Source organism: Oncorhynchus mykiss, chromosome 26 (genome assembly GCF_013265735.2).
Source record: "Oncorhynchus mykiss isolate Arlee chromosome 26, USDA_OmykA_1.1, whole genome shotgun sequence".
NCBI classification, from domain to species: domain Eukaryota; kingdom Metazoa; phylum Chordata; class Actinopteri; order Salmoniformes; family Salmonidae; genus Oncorhynchus; species Oncorhynchus mykiss.
Window position 1 is genome coordinate 5,743,279 of NC_048590.1, and position 19,631 is coordinate 5,762,909.

At 42.9% G+C, this 19,631-nt stretch overlaps 2 protein-coding genes and 1 long non-coding RNA gene across 4 annotated transcripts in view; 2 read left to right on the forward strand and 1 right to left on the reverse strand.

The window, feature by feature from the left end:
- The window catches only part of LOC118936597 (histidine decarboxylase-like), a 24,446-nt gene extending 18,252 nt beyond the window's left edge, over window positions 1-6,194 (forward strand). Inside the window, exons 8-11 of the mRNA XM_036963391.1 lie at window positions 1,156-1,246; window positions 1,779-1,877; window positions 2,200-2,301; window positions 4,485-6,194. Of these exons, the coding sequence (XP_036819286.1) occupies window positions 1,156-1,246; window positions 1,779-1,877; window positions 2,200-2,301; window positions 4,485-5,918 (1,726 nt within the window). The 3' untranslated portion in view covers window positions 5,919-6,194. The remainder of the gene's footprint in view (window positions 1-1,155; window positions 1,247-1,778; window positions 1,878-2,199; window positions 2,302-4,484) is intronic.
- A 53-nt stretch (window positions 6,195-6,247) lies between these two features.
- On the reverse strand, window positions 6,248-17,727 carry LOC110514656 (very long-chain acyl-CoA synthetase). Of its 2 annotated transcripts, none has more exons than XM_036963394.1 (10): window positions 17,118-17,727; window positions 15,268-15,489; window positions 14,698-14,856; window positions 11,987-12,111; window positions 11,561-11,755; window positions 10,600-10,690; window positions 10,304-10,502; window positions 8,922-9,019; window positions 6,808-6,938; window positions 6,248-6,610 (listed from the first exon to the last, which is right to left on the reverse strand). In XM_036963394.1, exons 1-10 carry the CDS (start codon window positions 17,593-17,595, stop codon window positions 6,437-6,439), a joined length of 1,872 nt encoding a protein of 623 aa, XP_036819289.1. In that variant the 5' UTR covers window positions 17,596-17,727; the 3' UTR covers window positions 6,248-6,436. The 2 variants fall into 2 exon arrangements, 1 of the variants encoding a protein (XP_036819289.1); XR_005039665.1 differs by having other exon boundaries at window positions 6,478-6,610; window positions 6,702-6,938.
- The window catches only part of LOC118944407, a 28,281-nt gene continuing 17,662 nt past the window's right edge, over window positions 9,013-19,631 (forward strand). The window contains exon 1 of the long non-coding RNA XR_005039666.1: window positions 9,013-10,020. This is a non-coding gene — a long non-coding RNA (uncharacterized LOC118944407). The remainder of the gene's footprint in view (window positions 10,021-19,631) is intronic.

A 19,631-nucleotide genomic window follows, 5' to 3' on the forward strand; every position in this document is an offset into this window, starting at 1 on the left:
AGTCTAATGACCAAAACGCCCTCTAGTGGCCTCATGGGTGGAATATTAATAATAATTAAATTAACATTATTTCAGAAAAGACAGCCGGAATTCTGGTGATTCTATGTCAAACGGTTGTGTTATATTTAGTCTTCTGTGATGTATATAAAATGTAATATTGGGATACAAACTCAAAGTGTAATACATTTCAACTCCATATCTGACAGGTGTCTTCTGTTTTTAAACCCATAACCATGTGTGTGAAGTTGAATTTGTTTATTAACACTACCAAGAAACATTGTGTGACCCTGATTTAGCCCACTGCAGTAAAACGTTTTAAAAAGAGAGAGGGGGGGGGGGGGGGGGGGGGGGGGTAGAGAGGAGTTGTGACGACCCTCGAGGGCTTTCCAGACACGAAGTGGTGGCGGCGTTGCTCATTCATTAAATCAAATCAAATCAAATGTTATTTGTCACATACACATGGTTAGCAGATGTTAATGCGAGTGGAGCGAAATGCTTGTGCTTCTAGTTCCGACAATGCAGTAATAACCAACGAGTAATCTAACCTAACAATTCCAAAGCTACTACCTACAAGTGTAAAGCGATAAAGAATATGTACATAGAGATATATGAATGAGTGATGGTACAGAACGGCATAGGCAAGATGCAGTAGATGGTATCGAGTACAGTATATACATATGAGATGAGTAATGTAGGGTATGTAAACAAAGTGGCATAGTTAAAGTGGCTAGTGATACATTTATTACATAAAGATGCAGTAGATGATATAGAGTACAGTATATACATATACATATGAGATGAATAATGTAGGGTATGTAAACATTATATTAAGTAGCATTGTTTAAAGTGTCTAGTGATATATTTTTACATCAATTTCCATCAATTCCCAATATTAAAGTGAGCTGGAGTTGAGTCCGTGTCAGTGTCAGTGTGTTGGCAGCAGCCACTCAATGTTAGTGGTGGCTGTTTAACAGTCTGATGGCCTTGAGATAGAAGCTGTTTTTTATTGATTGGAGCTAGGCTCGTGCACGTGAAAGCCACTCAGCCAAGGCAGAGAAAATAGGACTGCTCTATTTGGGCTAACTCTGCTCAGCCCCACGGCATCCTGTCTGCACAGAGATGTAGTAACATGTTTTTCTACGGTGGTCCTAACAGGGTGAAGGACAAGTACAAGCTCCAACAAACCTTCAGTGTCGACCCGGTCTACCTCAGACACGAAAACTCAGACCAAGCCACCGACTTCATGGTACACACTACCCTACATTTGACTTTTTAGTCATTAAGCAGACGCGCTTATCCAGAGCGACTTGCAGTAGTGAGTGCAGACATTTTCCTACTTTCTTCGGACTGGTTCCCCTGTGGGAATCAAACCCACAACCCTGGCGTTGCAAACTGAGCCACGCTCTATACTTATCTACCAATTTGCAGAATGTATTTTTAGCATTTCCTTCACGGTACAACACTATCTACCTTTTTTTATGCTCATGTGATCATCTCATCAACATTGTTGGTCCAACTTCTGCCTTTTAACACAGATCTAGGATCAGCAGTACCCAAATCCTAACATTAACCACTGTTCGGGAAAGCATGCAAAACTTCTTGAAACTGATCTTGAAACTGATCTGGATCTTGAACCTGATCTGGAAACTGATCTGGATCTTGAACCTGTTCTGGAAACTGATCTAGATCTTGAACCTGATCTGGATCATAATCTTACTATAGATGTTAATGTTGATTTGAATGTTTTAACCTTGATCCTGATCCACTGTGTCTGTCAGCATTGGCAGATCCCCCTGAGTCGACGGTTCCGCTCCCTGAAGCTGTGGTTTGTGATGCGCTGCTTCGGTCTGAAGAACCTCCAGGGACACATCAGACACGTATGTAACCTGTCTGTCTGTCTGTCTATCTGTCTGACTGTCTGTGTGTCTGTCTGTCTGTCTGTCTGTCTGTCTGTCTGTCTGTCTGTCTGTCTGTCTGTCTGTCTGTCTGTCTGTCTGTGTGTGTGTGTGTGTGTGTGTGTGTTTCTGTCTGTCCTGTCTGTCTGTCTGTCTGTCTGTCTGTCTGTCTGTCTGTCTGTGTGTCTGTCTGTCTGTCTGTGTGTCTGTCTGTGTGTCTGTCTGTCTGTCTGTCTGTTTCTTTCTCCCTCTGTAATTTGAGATGCTACATTACAGGGACTGACCTCTACGTTTGTGTTTTCAGGGTGTAGAGATGGCTAAGCTACTGGAGTCCCTGGTTAGATGTGACCCTAACTTTGACATGCCTGCTGATAGACACCTTGGCTTGGTGGTCTTCTGTCTCAAGGTATGTGGCCTATACTTGTGTTGTGTGGTATTGTATTGTAAAGTTGTGTTGTATTGTATTGTATTGTAAAGTTGTGTTGTATTGTATTGAAAAGTTGTGTTGTATTGTAAAGTTGTGTTGTATTGTAAAGTTGTATTGTATTGTAAAGTTGTGTTGTATTGTAAAGTTGTAAAGTTGTGTTGTATTGTATTGTAAAGTTGTGTTGTATTGTATTGTAAAGTTGTTTTGTAAAGTTGTGTTGTATTGTAAAGTTGTGTTGTGTTGTAAAGTTGTTTTGTAAAGTTGTGTTGTATTGTAAAGTTGTGTTGTATTGTATTGTAAAGTTGTGTTGTAAAGTTATGTTGTGTTGTATTGTGTTGTAAAGTTATGTTGTGTTGTATTGTGTTGTATTGTAAAGTTGTGTTGTAAAGTTGTGTTGTTGTATTGTGTTGTATTGTAAAGTTGTGTTGTGTTGTATTGTGTTGTATTGTATTGTAAAGTTGTGTTGTAAAGTTGTGTTGTATTGTACATTTGTGTTGTAAAGTTATGTTGTGTTGTGTTGTATTGTATTGTGTTGTAAAGTTATGTTGTGTTGTATTGTGTTGTATTGTAAAATTGTGTTGTAAAGTTCTGTTGTGTTGTATCAAATACTGTACATCTCCCATTGAAGAACATTTGAACAGGATTCACCATCTCACACAGAACACAGTATAGAGATAGAACCCAGTATAGAGATATAACACAGTATAGAGATAGATATAGAACACAGTATAGAGATAGAGATAGAACACAGTATAGAGATATAACTCAGTATAGAGATAGAGATAAAACACAGTATAGAGATAGAACACAGTATAGAGATAGAGATAGAACACAGTATAGAGATATAACACAGTATAGAGATAGAGATAAAACACAGTATAGAGATAGAACACAGTATAGAGATAGAACACAGTATAGAGATAGAACACAGTATAGAGATAGAGACAGGGATAGAGATAGAACACAGTATAGAGATAGAACACAGTATAGAGATAGAGACAGGGATAGAGATAGAGACAGAACACAGTATAGAGATAGAGATAGAACACAGTATAGAGATAGAGATAGAACACAGTATAGAGATAGAGATAGGGATAGAGATAGAGACAGAACACAGTATAGAGATAGAGATAGGTCTCTGCAATGTCCACATAGCTAGTTCTTACATGTCATGGTCATCTGTGAACACACTGTATAGGTCAGAAGCCAGTCTGTTGCTCTGAGCTGGATAATGATTGATAAGGCTTGTTCATGGCAATTGGCAACTGCTATTACAGCGAGGAGTTCAAAGGTCAGTCATTGCAGGTTTAAGCCTATGAGGTAACAGGTATGTGTGTTATTATGATGCTCAAGGTTTATTTTTTAAATTTTACCTTTATTTAACTAGGCAAGTCAGTTAAGAACAAATTCTTATTTACAATGACGGCCTAGGAACAGTGGGTTAACTGCCTTGTTCAGGGGCAGAACAACAGATTTTTTACCTTGTCAGCTCTGGGATTTGGTTACTATTCCAATGCTCTAACCACTAGGCTACCTGCCACCCCGTAAAGGGCAGATCACTGATAGAGATCATTCCTTCACGTGGATAACCTGGGTGTGCCCAACCCACCTTTAAGGCTGGGAATCAATCTGAACACAGTCTTTGGACAATGCGCCACTTAAAGCTTATTTCTGGTTGAGTCTACATACGGAGCATTTTAATGAGGTCTCTGCTAACGTGGGACCATTGCCGTTAAAAGCAGCATTGTCTCCAACCTGATTGGATGGAATCCCGGCCTAAGTATTGATCCCAACTCCAACCTGATTGGATGGAATCCCGGCCAAAGTATTGATCCCAACTCCAACCTGATTGGATGGAATCCCGGCCTAAGTATTGAACCCAACTCTAGTTTGAATAAAAATTTAAATTTGATCACAAATAAATGGGCCTATTTTAGGATATAAATACTGAGCTTACTTACACAATGTCAATTGAAATCTCGTCGCACTGCCTCTCCTCAAACTTACGTGAATGAGAAAAGGGCCAAACACAAGCTTCTCTCAACTGTCAAATATCTCTGTCTGTCTCCACCCACCCCTCTCTCCCCCTTCTCTCTCTCTGTCTCCCCCCTCTCTCTGTCTACCCCTCTCTCTCACCCTCCCTCTCCCTCTCTCTCTCTCAGGAAGGGAATGCTCTGACTCAGGAGTTGCTACGGCGACTGACGCGGTCCCGCACCATGTACCTTGTCCCCGCCGACATCGATGGGAAACGCATCATCCGCTTCACCGTGACGTCACAGCTGACCACCTCAGAGGACATTATCAGGGACTGGGACATCATTCGCAAAATGGCCGACGACCTTCTGGCCGAGGAGGCCGAAAAACAGGCGGTCAGTAAAATGGAGGAGCAGCAGTCTCCAGTCAGAAAAACTGTTGGGAAGCTGTCAGAGACAAACAGTGATTCGGGGAATCACACAACAACAACAGCAGAGGGCTTGGCTGCCTCTCTCATGACTAGGAAACCAAAGGAGATTGAAAAGGCCATCAGTGACACAGAGGACGAACCACTGAAAACACCCAAAGAGTTGGAGAACGGCCAGACACAGACCTGCCCCAAGACAGGATCCAAAGAGCTAGAGGTCGACCCGACACAGACCAGCCCCAAGACAGGATCCAAAGAGCTAGAGGTCGACCCGACACAGACCAGCCCCAAGACAGGATCCAAAGAGCTAGAGGTCGGCCCGACACAGACCAGTCCCAAGACAGGATCCAAAGAGCTAGAGGTCGGCCCGACACAGACCAGTCCCAAGACAGGATCCAAAGAGCTAGAGGGCGGCCCGACACAGACCAGTCCCAAGACAGGATCCAAAGACCTAGAGGTCGGCCCGACACAGACTAGCCCCAAGACAGGATCCAAAGAGCTAGAGGCCGACCCGACACAGACCAGCCACAAGACAGGACCCAGAGAGCTTGGGACCAGCCTGGCCCAGACCAGCCAGGACCCAGAGACAGGAGCCAGAGACGGTCCTGAGGAGATCCCCTGTACTGCTGCCTTCAGAGTTCAGAGGGTCCAACCACAGCTCCGCTTGGACAGTGATAAGACTGGATTTAGACCAGATCCACCATTCTGGATGGATAAAGAAAAGTCTGGGTCTGAGAACAGGCCGAGGAGGACAGTACGCTCTCTGAGCTGCAACAGTGAGCCCTTACCTGGCCCTATTGGGCCCCTGTTTGGTCATAACACTGACCCCCTTTCTAAGCCTCTCTCTAGCTCTGTCACGGACTCACAGCCTGGACATAAAGAACCAGACCTCATCCACCCCCTAAATGACACCCAGCTCAGACGTCTCTCCTCCAGCCTAAGCCCCTCAGGCCTCTTTCAGATCCCAGAGTGGCCTTCTCCAACCAATTCCAACCAGCTGGGAAAACGGGTCCTGAGGAAGCTCACCAAGTTCTACAGCTTGCCCAGTTTCTGCCATCTGTGGGTGCAGTGTGGGCGCTACCAGGTGTGCTGCCCTGTCAGGGGACTTCAGATCGCCCCAAAGCTCAGATCTCCCCAAAACCCTGGTCCTCCTCTGGGTGTAGGAGACTCCGCTGTTGGTCTTGTTCCTCTGTGACTCCAGTAGATACCGCTAACTTTCCTGCTCTACTGCAGCCAAGGTTAGCGCCTGGGTCGTATTCATTAGGCACAACGTAGCAAAAATGTTTTGCAATGGAAAATGAAAATAAATGTTTCTTATTGTACAAGACCACCTTGGTCCAATCCATTTCCTTCCATTTGGTGCCTGATGCATACGACCCTGTAGTCTCTCTACCAAATGTTTCCCACAAACACCTTTGTGGTTTCAGGGTGTAGAGATGGCTGAGCTCTTTTTCATTTATTTTAGATTTATTTATCAGATATCATTTTATTTAAAGTGACACAGCCACACATCTCAGATAGATATACAATATGTTTTGTTTGTATTTATTAGAAAATCAATCTATATCTATTTATTTACAAATGACCCATACAGGTTTAAATTTTCACATTTTTTCTCAATAGTCATAAAATGTACATCAGATGAATAATTTGACAGTTAATTTTAAAATCAGAGATTAACAGTTAGAAAATCTGTTAAAAAAATAAAATCAATCACAAGTGTATCTTTCCATCAGAAATAGAGTGGAACATCTCCTGTGTCATGGGGATGTATCCCTTACTGTCCTCCAGGTAGTATAATCGATCCTGCATCATGGATGGGTTGAATCCCTCTTCGACTAGCTTCACCTTAATCTGCTTGAATGTTCCAGTCACAGCCAGGGAATTCTGGGATATTTAAAATAAAATAAATTACATTAAAATATATGTTTAATGAATATTAAGTGGTTTGAGAAAATCTTTAAAAAAAAGGTACAACCTGGGATCAGGGAATCTCTTCAACATGTCCCAGACGGTGGCTTTGAGTGCAAATAAAAGGTGTCATGACGATGATTGTAATTAGGACATTATTTCCACGGGATCACCTGTATGCGTATGAAGCGTGGTCGAGCGTAGCTGGGCAGGGAGGTCTTGACGTGCTCCAGCGTGGCTTTACTGTCAAACTCCATGTCATCTTTCAGTTTGATCGCTGCCATTCCAACCCTCCCCTCGTGTCCTGTGGGGGACGTCACAAAGCAGGATCACCAAGAGAGACAGCTGACTTCGATACATTTTCAGAAATGACTATTGATTTTGAATTCTCCCCCTTTAATGTCCTGGTCATTCACAGCCAACATGAGAAGAACACACTGGGATAACAACTACACAATGATGTGACTGTGAGTGTTGTAGGTGTGTAGGTGTGTATTGTTATATGTAGCTATATATACTATGTCAACTGTGCGTAGTGTATATAAAACATTCTATGAATAAACCTATTCTATAAAATAGAAATTAAATGTATTCATGTTTCATGAGGTAAGAGTATCTGGTAAATGAACCTAGCTACCTCTGGCTAAGAGAGTCTGTTAAATGAACCTAGCTACCTCTGGATAAGAGAGTATGTTAAATGAACCTAGCTACCTCTGGATAAGAGAGTCTTAAATTAACCTAGCTACCTCTGGATAAGAGAGTCTGTTAAATGAACCTAGCTACCTCTGGCTAAGAGCGTCTGTTAAATGAACCTAGCTACCTCTGGATAAGAGTGTCTGGTAAATGAACCTAGCTACCTCTGGATAAGAGAGTCTGTTAAATGAACCTAGCTACCTCTGGATAAGAGAGTCTGTTAAATGAACCTAGCTACCTCTGGATAAGAGAGTCTGTTAAATGAACCTAGCTACCTCTGGATAAGAGAGTCTGTTAAATGAACCTAGCTACCTCTGGATAAGAGAGTCTGGTAAATGAACCTAGCTACCTCTGGATAAGAGAGTCTGTTAAATGAACCTAGCTACCTCTGGATAAGAGAGTCTGTTAAATGAACCTAGCTACCTCTGGATAAGAGAGTCTGTTAAATGAACCTAGCTACCTCTGGATAAGAGAGTCTGGTAAATGAACCTAGCTACCTCTGGCTAAGAGAGTCTGTTAAATGAACCTAGCTACCTCTGGCTAAGAGAGTCTGTTAAATGAACCTAGCTACCTCTGGATAAGAGAGTCTGTTAAATGAACCTAGCTACCTCTGGCTAAGAGAGTCTGTTAAATGAACCTAGCTACCTCTGGATAAGAGAGTCTGTTAAATGAACCAAGCTACCTCTGGATAAGTGGATAAGAGAGTCTATTAAATGAACCTAGCTACCTCTGGATAAGAGAGTCTGGTAAATGAACCTAGCTACCTCTGGCTAAGAGAGTCTGTTAAATGAACCTAGCTACCTCTGGATAAGAGAGTCTGTTAAATGAACCAAGCTACCTCTGGATAAGTGGATAAGAGAGTCTATTAAATGAACCTAGCTACCTCTGGATAAGAGAGTCTGGTAAATGAACCTAGCTACCTCTGGCTAAGAGAGTCTGTTAAATGAACCTAGCTACCTCTGGATAAGAGAGTCTGGTAAATGAACCTAGCTACCTCTGGATAAGAGAGTCTGTTAAATGAACCTAGCTACCTCTGGATAAGAGAGTCTGGTAAATGAACCTAGCTACCTCTGGATAAGAGAGTCTGTTAAATGAACCTAGCTACCTCTGGATAAGAGAGTCTGGTAAATGAACCTAGCTACCTCTGGATAAGAGAGTCTTAAATGAACCTAGCTACTTCTGGCTAAGAGAGTCTGTTAAATGAACCTAGCTACCTCTGGATAAGAGAGACTGTAAAATGAACCTAGCTACCTCTGGATAAGAGAGTCTTAAATGAACCTAGCTACTTCTGGATAAGAGAGACTGTAAAATGAACCTAGCTACCTCTGGATAAGAGAGTCTGGTAAATTAACCTAGCTACCTCTTGCTAAGAGCGTCTGTTAAATGAACCTAGCTACCTCTGGATAAGAGAGTCTGTTAAATGAACCTAGCTACCTCTGGATAAGAGAGTCTGTTAAATGAACCTAGCTACCTCTGGATAAGAGAGTCTGTTAAATGAACCTAGCTACCTCTGGATAAGAGAGTCTGTTAAATGAACCAAGCTACCTCTGGATAAGAGCGTCTGTTAAATGACTAAAATCAAAAGTCAAATCACCTGGAACCTTGACTCCGTAGACGTTGGCTTCTTCGATACATTCCACCATGATCAGGTGCTCAGTCACCTCCGTGGTGGCCACGTTCTCTCCTTTCCACCTGGATGTTGACTCATATCAAATTAATTCAGACAGTAGCCTGGCATAGAACCCAAAGAGCAAGCAGAAGCAGACTGCAAACCCTTCCAAGAAGGAAGAAACCTAGAGAAACCCAGCTCATATCTCAACCTGCAGGTGATTCACAGGACAATAACATTACATCTATAGTATTAAACCCAGCTCATATCTCAACCTGCAGGTGATTCACAGGACAATAACATTACATCTATAGTATTAAACCCAGCTCATATCTCAACCTGCAGGTGATTCACAGGACAATAACATTACATCTATAGTATTAAACCCGGCTCATATCTCAACCTGCAGGTGATTCACAGGACAATAACATTACATCTATAGTATTAAACCCAGCTCATATCTCAACCTGCAGGTGATTCACAGGACAGGACAATAACATTACATCTATAGTATTAAACCCAGCTCATAACTCAACCTGCAGGTGATTCACAGGACAGGACAATAACATTACATCTATAGTATTAAACCCAGCTCATAACTCAACCTGCAGGTGATTCACAGGACAGGACAATAACATTACATCTATAGTATTAAACCCAGCTCAAAACTCAACCTGCAGGTGATTCACAGGACAGGACAATAACATTACATCTATAGTATTAAACCCAGCTCATATCTCAACCTGCAGGTGATTCACAGGACAGGACAATAACATTACATCTATAGTATTAAACCCAGCTCAAAACTCAACCTGCAAGTTATTCACAGGACAATAACATTACATCTATAGTATTAAACCCAGCTCATAACTCAACCTGCAGGTGATTCACAGGACAGGACAATAACATTACATCTATAGTATTAAACCCAGCTCATAACTGAACCTGCAGGTGATTTACAGAACAATAACATTACATCTATAGTATTAAACCCAGCTCATAACTCAACCTGCAGGTGATTTACAGAACAGGACAATAACATTACATCTATAGTATTAAACCCAGCTCATATCTCAACCTGCAGGTGATTCACAGAACAGGACATTGTATTTATTTAACTAGGCAAGTCAGTTAAGAACTAATTCTTATTTTCAATGACAGCCAGTGGGTTAACTGCCTTGTTCAGGGGCAGAACGACAGATTTTATACCTTGTCAGCTCAGGGATTCGATCTTGCAACCTTTCGGTTAAGTGTCCAACGCTCTACCCACTAGGTTCCCTGCCACCCCATAAATAACTTTAACCCAGCTCATTATTAAACCTTTAGTTGATAACTACTAAAGTAAAAACAGCTAAAGCGTTTCTGACCTGAAGGTGTCTCCGATGCGGTCCATGAAGTAAACAAAGCCCTCGTGGTCGATCCTCAGCAGGTCTCCACTGTTGAAGTACAGATCTCCCTTAACAAACACATCTCTCAGCTTCTTCCTGTCTGTCTGCTGCTGGTTATTAGCATAGCCACTAAACGGAGCCTGCGCTGTAATCTTGGCAACCAGCAATCCAGTTTCTCCTGAGGACCAAAACAACAAGTAATGAGGTGTGTGTTTGTGTGTGTTTATGTGTGTGTTTATGTGTGTGTTTGTGGGTGTATGTATGCGTGTTCTCACCTTTAGGGACTTTGATACAGAAACCTCTAGAGTCTTTGACAGGTTCCTCTCTCTCTGTGTCATACTGAATCAGAACGTAGGAGAAGTTTGCCTGCGAACACACATAGAACAGACAGACAGACAGACAGACAGACAGACAGACAGACAGACAGACAGACAGACAGACAACACACATAGAACAGACAGACAGACAGACAGACAGACAGACAGACAGACAGACAGACAGACAGGTAACAAGAGAAAACAATCAATCAAATGTATTCATTAAGCCCTTCTTACATCAGCTGATGTCACAAAGTGCTGTACAGAAACACAGCCTAAAACCCCAAACAGCAAGCAATGCAAGTGTAGAAGCACAGTGGCTAGGAAAAACTCCCTAGAAAGGCCAGAACCTCGGAAGAAACCTCGAGGAACCAGGCTATAATGGGTGGCCAGTCCTCTTCTGGCTGTGCCGGGTGGAGATTATAACAGAACATGGCCAAGACGTTCAAATGTTCATAGATGACCAGCATGGTCAAATAACAATAATGTATGTACATAAACAGTGTAATATATCTATGTAACAAAAAGGAATCTTTCAAAAGTATTCAGCCTTGGCGTTTTTCCTATTTTGTTGCATTACAATAGCTATATAATACGAGTATCTAATAACAATGAAGATAGTATAGTGCCACCAGAAAACAAAGATGTTCTACTTCTATTTGAGTTTCCATACAAAACAGTGTCCTGACACACTTCATCACACTGATGTAATACATCTCACATAGACTGTTTAGGAATAGAAACAAGGTAGTCTTTCTCAGAAGCTCAGTGTCTGCATCCCAACGGCACCCTATTCCCTATATAGTGCACTACATTTGACCAGAGCCCTAAGGACCCTGGTTTAAAGTAGTGCACTAGAAAGTGAATAGGCTGGTATTTGGAACACAACAGCCATTATTGTCCCAGACAGTAGTCTCACTTTATGAAGGAAGTGCTCTTTGCCAATCGCTCCGACTTTCCCGACGTAGTTGATGAAGCCGACGTTTCCCTCTGTGGCTCCGTAACATTCACAGACACGGATGTCACCAAAACGCTGCAGGAACTCTGACCAGGTGTCTGCTCTAAGCCCGTTACCCAGGGCCAGACGTACCTTGTGATGCCTGTCATTATCTTTCTGAGGAGAGAAGAGGACAGCAGAGGAGAGAAGAGGACAGGAGAGAGGTGAGAGGTGAGGAGAGGTGAGAGAAGAGGAGAAAAGAGGTGAGGAGAGAGGAGGAGTGGAGAGGAGAGGGGATAGGATGTACAGGCATTTGGTTTACATTGATTAATGATTTAATACTATCAGCCCATTTATTTAGGATCTTTAATGGTCTGAATGATGAAAGTAACAGGAGTGTTTCAGTACCTTGGGTGAGTTACAGAGGTACCTCATGATCTCTCCTATGTACTGGATCACTGTCACCTTGTGTTTCCTGCAGTCATCCCAGAAGTTAGAGGCAGAGAATTTACGCCTCAGGACAACGGTGCTGCCTGAGAGGAGAAGATAAAGCACCAACATTCAACAGAGCTCACAACCTCATGGACAAACAAACTAACTCACAAAATGATTACCTAACTAACTAACTCACTAACTGACTAAATGATTGCCTAACAAACTAACTCACTAACTGACTAAATTATTTCCTAACAAACTAACAAACTTGCTGACAAAATGATTACCTAAATAACTTACTGACTAAATGATTACCTAACTAACTAACTAACTCACTGACTGGCTAAATGATTACCTAACTAACTAACTCACTGACTGGCTAAATGATTACCTAACAAACTAACTCACTAACTGACTAAATTATTTCCTAACAAACTAACAAACTTGCTGACAAAATGATTACCTAAATAACTTACTGACTAAATGATTACCTAACTAACTAACTAACTAACTCACTGACTGGCTAAATGATTACCTAACTAACTAACTCACTGACTGGCTAAATGATTACCTAACAAACTAACTCACTGACTGACTAAATGATTACCTAACAAACTAAATCACTAAGTGACTAAATGATTACCTAACAAACTAACGAACTGACTGACAAAATAATCACCTAACTAACTAGCTAACTCACTGCCTGGCTAAATGATTAACTAACTCACTAGCTAACTCACTGACAGACTAAATGATTACACAACTAACTCACTGACTGACTAAATGATTACCTAACTAATTAACTGACTGACTAGATGATTACCTAACTAACTAACAAACTAACTGACTAACTAAATGATTACCTAACAAACTAACTTACTGACTGACTAAATGATTACCTAACTAATTAACTGACTGACTAGATGATAACCTAACTAACTAACTAACTAAGTCACTGACTGACTAAATTATTACCTAACAAACTAACTCACTGACTGACTAAATTATTACCTAACAAACTAACTCACTGACTGACTAAATTATTACCTTACTATCTAACTCACTAACTGACTAAATTATTACCTTACTAACTAACTAACGAACTAACTGACTAAAGCAGTCGCCTCTGAATGGTTCTGGTTAGGGCCAGGAGTTGTTCCTGACCATGTGACTGGACCAGGAAGGAATAACTCTGGGCCCTAGTTAAAGGCTACAGCACCACTATGGCCTAGGAGTTTTTCCTGGTTGATTTGAGAGTCTAAGGTCATTATTGACATAAACAGCTTGGAACTCTGTGTCTCAAATGTAACCCTATTCCCTATATAGTGCACTACTTTTGACCAGAGCCATATAGACCCTGGTCAAAAAACAAAAGTAGTGCACTATAAAGGGAATAGGATGCCATTTTGAATGCACTCAGGAACTTTGGAACTGGAAGTACTAGAAGTCACCTCAGAGCCAAGTCACCTCTACTCCAATGCCCAGAGTAAAGAGACACTCCATTAAACAACCCTTAGTAAACCCTGGTCAACATCATAACAACGTTATTACACATGACGGCCCTCAAATAACATGGAACGTGTAGTCAGAGACATTTGCATTTTATATCTTCATCATCAGTGCCAAGTCAGGAGTGATTTTTACAGAGAATTTCAATTATTATGTTTTTCTCTCTCCATTTGCATTCCATTTGAATGTAGTCATTGTAATTGCTAGAGATGGCATGGAACCAGTTCTGAAGCAGTTCTGAACCAGATCTAGAGAAGTTCTGAACCAGTTCTGAACCAGATCTAAAGAAGATCTGAACAAGTTCTGAACCAGTTCTGAACCAGATCTAGAGAAGTTCTGAACCAGTTCTGAACCAGATCTAAAGAAGTTCTGAACCAGTTTTTAAGAAGTTCTGAACTAGTTCTGAACCAGTTCTGAACCAGATCTAAAGAAGTTCTGAACCTGTTCTGAACCAGTTCTGAACCAGATCTAAAGAAGTTCTGAACCAGTTTTTAAGAAGTTCTGAACTAGTTCTGAACCAGTTCTGAACCAGATCTAAAGAAGTTCTGAACCTGTTCTGAACCAGTTCTGAACCAGATCTAAAGAAATTCTGAACCAGTTTTTAAGAAGTTCTGAACTAGTTCTGAACCAGTTCTGAACCAGATCTAAAGAAGTTCTGAACCTGTTCTGAACCAGTTCTGAACCAGATCTAAAGAAATTCTGAACCAGTTTTTAAGAAGTTCTGAACTAGTTCTGAACCAGTTCTGAACCAGATCTAAAGAAGATCTGAACCAGTTCTGAACCAGATCTAGAGAAGTTCTGAACCAGTTCTGAATCAGATCTAAAGAAGTTCTGAACCAGTTTTTAAGAAGTTCTGAACTAGTTCTGAACCAGTTCTGAACCAGATCTAAAGAAGTTCTGAACCAGATCTGAACCAGATATAGAGAAGTTCTGAACCAGATCTAAAGAAGTTCTGAACCAGATCTAGAGAAGTTCTGAACCAGATCTGAACCAGATCTAAAGACGTTCTGAACCAGTTCTTAAGAAGTTCTGAACTAGTTCAGTTCTTCACACCTCTTCATATCTTTCTCCCATATACTGCACTACTATGTTATCCATTCAGGAATTGAACCCACGACCTGGCGACTGCGAGAACAACACTCTCACCAACTGTGCCATACAGTACAGTAGTGTACCTCTCTCTATGGCTCCAGTTAAACCCATTATGAAGCCGGCGGTGTGGTAGAGAGGCAGGTAGATGTAGATGACATCATCAGAGACCACACCTGAGATGGCCTGCATTGAGGAGGCCATGTACAGCCTCTCATGTGTGATCACCGCAGCCTTCGGCAGACCTGAGGACGAGACAACAGGAAGGGGAGGAAACAGAGAATCAAGGCTGATGAAAATCTCAAAAGGTACCTTATATTTTTGACCAATCAGAGTTGTGTAATCTAAAAATATTTACCTGTCTGCCATAAACATCAGTAGTATTCTATTTAATTCACACTACAGGGCCAACCAGAGTCATACTGGTCTGGACATCAGTAGTATTCTATTTAATTCACACTACAGGGCCAACCAGAGTCATACTGATCTGGACATCAGTAGTATTATGTCTAATTCACACTACAGGGCTGACCAGAGTCATACTGTACTGGTCTGGACATTTTATTTTTCACATTGTTCTTTCTAGCAGACTTCCTGCAACTATGCTGGATGCATAACCAGGCCAGTCCAGTCCAGCTTGGTTTGGCCCAGCTTACCTGTAGTTCCTGACGTATAGATGTAGAGGGCAGGGCTCTTTAAGGTGACCTTTGACCTGAGCTGTGGGTCCAGAGGTTGATCTGAGGCCTGCTGTATTCTGCTGCTGCTCAGAGTATTCACTCCCTCCGTCACACACTTCTCCTCCTCCTCACCCAGCACAAACACACTTACACTCTGCTCCCTCAGTGTGGGGAGAACCTCCTCTACCGCTCCACGCAACTCTGGGGGAGGAGAGAGTGAGGGACACAGACAGAGCAAGCATGAGACAGAATCCTATTAATTCGGGCCTGTGCACTACTAGCACTGCCTCCCACTAGCTGCATAGAGGGAAAGGAGGATACCTAGTCAGTTGTACAACTGAATGCATTGAACTTCCACATTTAACCCAACCCCTCTGAATCAGAGAGGCTGACATAATCAACATCCACGTTTTCAGCGTCCAGGGAACAGTGGGTTAACTGCCTTGCTCAGGAGCAGAACTACAGATTTGTACCTTGTAAGTTCGGGAATTCGATCTAGCAACCTTTCGGTTACTGGCCCAACGCTCTAACCACTAGGCTACCTTTCGGTTACTGGCCCAACGCTCTAACCACTAGGCTACCTTTCGGTTACTGGCCCAACGCTCTAACCACTAGCCTACATATCGGTTACTGGCACAACGCTCTAACCACTAGGCTCCATATCGGTTACTGGCCCAACTCTCTAACCACTAGCCTACATATCGGTTACTGGCCCAACGCTCTAACCACTAGGCTACCTTTCGGTTACTGGCCCAACGCTCTAACCACTAGCCTACATATCGGTTACTGGCACAACACTCTAACCACTAGGCTCCATATCGGTTACTGGCCCAACTCTCTAACCACTAGCCTACATATCGGTTACTGGCCCAACGCGCTAACCTACATATCGGTTACTGGCCCAACGCTCTAACCACTGGCCTACATATCGGTTACTGGTCCAACGCTCTAACCACTAGCCTACATATCGGTTACTGGCCCAACGCTCTAACCACTAGGCTACATATCGTTTACTGGCCCAACACTCTAACCACTAGCCTACATATCGGTTACTGGCCCAACGCTCTAACCACTAGCCTACATATCGTTTACTGGCCCAACGCTCTAACCACTAGCCTACATATCGGTTACTGGCCCAACGCTCTAACCACTAGCCTACATATCGGTTACTGGCCCAACGCTCTAACCACTAGCCTACATATCGGTTACTGGCCCAACGCTCTAACCACTAGCCTACATATCGGTTACTGGCCCAACGCTCTAACCACTAGCCTACATATCGGTTACTGGCCCAACGCTCTAACCACTAGCCTACATATCGGTTACTGGCCCAACGCTCTAACCACTAGCCTACATATCGGTTACTGGCCCAACGCTCTAACCACTAGCCTACATATCGGTTACTGGCCCAACACTCTACCCACTAGGCTACATATCGGTTACTGGCCCAATGCTCTACCCACTAGGCTACATATCGGTTACTGGCCCAATGCTCTACCCACTAGGCTACATATCGGTTACTGGCCCAACACTCTACCCACTAGGCTACATATCGGTTACTGGCCCAACGCTCTACCCACTAGGCTACATATCGGTTACTGGCCCAACTCTCTACCCACTAGGCTACATATCGGTTACTGGCCCAACTCTCTACCCACTAGGCTACATATCGGTTACTGGCCCAACGCTCTAACCACTAGGCTACCTGCCGATCTAGACACCATAGGTCTCTACACTAGTTATTATAGATATATTAATTATTATTCAAAATAGCTGTATTAACAATGATATTGTAAACGGCAACACCAAGGTAAGTGGGCTGGACTTACCTGAAGCAGCCAGGAGCACGTTGGTTCCGCAGCAGGTGAAACAGTGCAATAAGGACTTGGACCTGATGTTGTAGTTGAGCAGAGCGGCAGTACATCCAAGTTTAGCCAGGGCCAGCCAGATAAACACATACATGGGCTCGTTACCCATGAAGAGCGCGACAGTGTCCCCTTCCTTCACGCTGGCGTGCTGTGAGAGCGCCCGGGCCAACTTGTTGCTCTGCTTGTCAACATCCCGGTATGTATACGAACTCTTCTCGAATACAATAAACTGTTTGTTGGGGTGTTTTTTGACCTTATCGAGAAAACAGTCCAGCATGCTGTAGAACGGTTTGCTCCTCTTGATTCTGTTAATTCGTAACCCGAGTAAGATGCAAGTTACTGTATAGCGCAGGTCCTGCGTAAAATAAGGATTTCTGAGATAAAGGAAGAGTGGCAGTATAGCCAATCCTGCCAAAATGGTATATAATAGCACGTACATATTGAAAGTTAAGGTCTACTTCTTTGTGATTGTCAATAAAAGGTATTGTCTTCTTGGCCGTGCTGTTTAAGAAAGTAACAGGTTATTGCAACACCTCCAATCCACAACTCTCCACGACCTTTGGACGCATGTAGGCGTGAAATCCCCAACAGCCAATGACGTTGCGAAGACTATAAAGTAAGGAAGTAGTAGGATATTCTATTCTTCTAATTATGACCATGGCAGTGTCATGTTACAGACAGACACCTCTAGGGCATTGACCTCCATGGGCAGACTGGCCATCTGGCATATTTTGCCTATTGGGCCAGTCTAACTTTATTTTTCGGGTCACAAGGGAAATGATCTGGATAATAATGGGAGAAAATTTAAAATATGGCCCTATGTTGGAAATGCCGGAGCTGATTTCTGGTCCCAGTTTACCCCTGCTGACCTCTATCCATAGATCTATATAATTTCTCATTGTTTGAGAGTAGACATTTGTATTGTGTTATGGCCTGTGGGGCTGTAACAGCATAGGCAGGCTACATGCCGGTCCTGTTGGGAGAGTCAGAAGGCTCAAACATCCGTTTTTATTACATTGTAATAAATCTCAGCAACATTTGTTCAATCACTGTCTCTGTGTTCATGGCTGTGGGTTTTACATTAGACCATGGCTTCATGAATACATCAACCAACATATCAGTTTTCATTCTTTTATTTCCTATTTGTGTAAAAGGGTTTCATTGTTGACCCCTGTCTTCTACCAGGGGTATTCAACTGCACCAGGGCCAGACTACTGGTTTTCTGTTCCACCTGATCATTCATTGCACCCACCAGGTCCCAGGTCTAAAATAATCACGGATATGAACAATATATTTTTTTTAAAGCAGTGAAACTGTCTTCGATGCCCAGATATGAATTTGAGGGTGGTATACAGCCAATATCATTGCCCTGACTCCTGGACAAGGTGTAGGCTCTACCTAGTCTACATAGATGTAATATCTGCTCTCTGACCCCTGGACAAGGTGTAGGCTCTACCTAGTCTATATAGATGTAATATCTGCTCTCTGACCCCTGGTCAAGGTGTAGGCTCTACCTAGTCTATATAGATGTAATATCTGCTCTCTGACCCCTGGTCAAGGTGTAGGCTCTACCTAGTCTATATAGATGTAATATCTGCTCTCTGACCCCTGGACAAGGTGTAGGCTCTACCTAGTCTATATAGATGTAAAATCTGCTCTCTGTTGCAGACAGTACTTTTGACCAGGGTCCTACTTCCTGTATAGTGAACTACTTTTGACCAGGGTCCTACTTCCTGTATAGGGAACTACTTTTGACCAGGGTCCTACTTCCTGTATAGTGAACTACTTTTGACCAGGGTCCTACTTCCTGTTTTGTGAAATACTTTTGACCAGGGTCTTATTTCCTGTATAGTGATCTACATTTTACTATCTGGCCCTTAGGGCTCTGATCGAATGTAGTGCACTATACGTGTATAGGGAAAAGGGTCCCAATTGGGATGCAGCCCTACTCAATAATCAAACCGTTATCATCCAGCCAGTTGTTGCTGTGCTGTTGCTGAGAAACTCCAACTGGAGGAATGAGGCCCCCAGTCGAGGACTGCTCAGAAACCCCAACTGGAGGAATGAGGCCTCCAGTCGAGGACTGCTCAGAAACCCCAACTGGAGGAATGAGGCCCCCAGTCGAGGACTGCTCAGAAACACTAACTGGAGGGCTAAGATTAAATCATACTACACCGGCTCTGACGCTCGTCGGGTGTGGCAGGGATTACAAACTATTACAGACTGCAAAGGGAAGCATAGCCTCGATCTGCCCAGTGACACGAACCTACCAGACGAGCTAAATCACTTCTATGCTTAGAGGCAAGTAACACTGAGGCATGCATGAGAGCGTCAGCTGTTCCGGACGACTGTGTGATCACGCTCTCCGTAGCTGACGTGAGTAAGACCTTTAAACAGGTCAACATACACAAGGCTGCGGGGCCAGACGGATTACCAGGACGTGTGCTCCGGGCATGTGCTGACCAACTGGCAGGT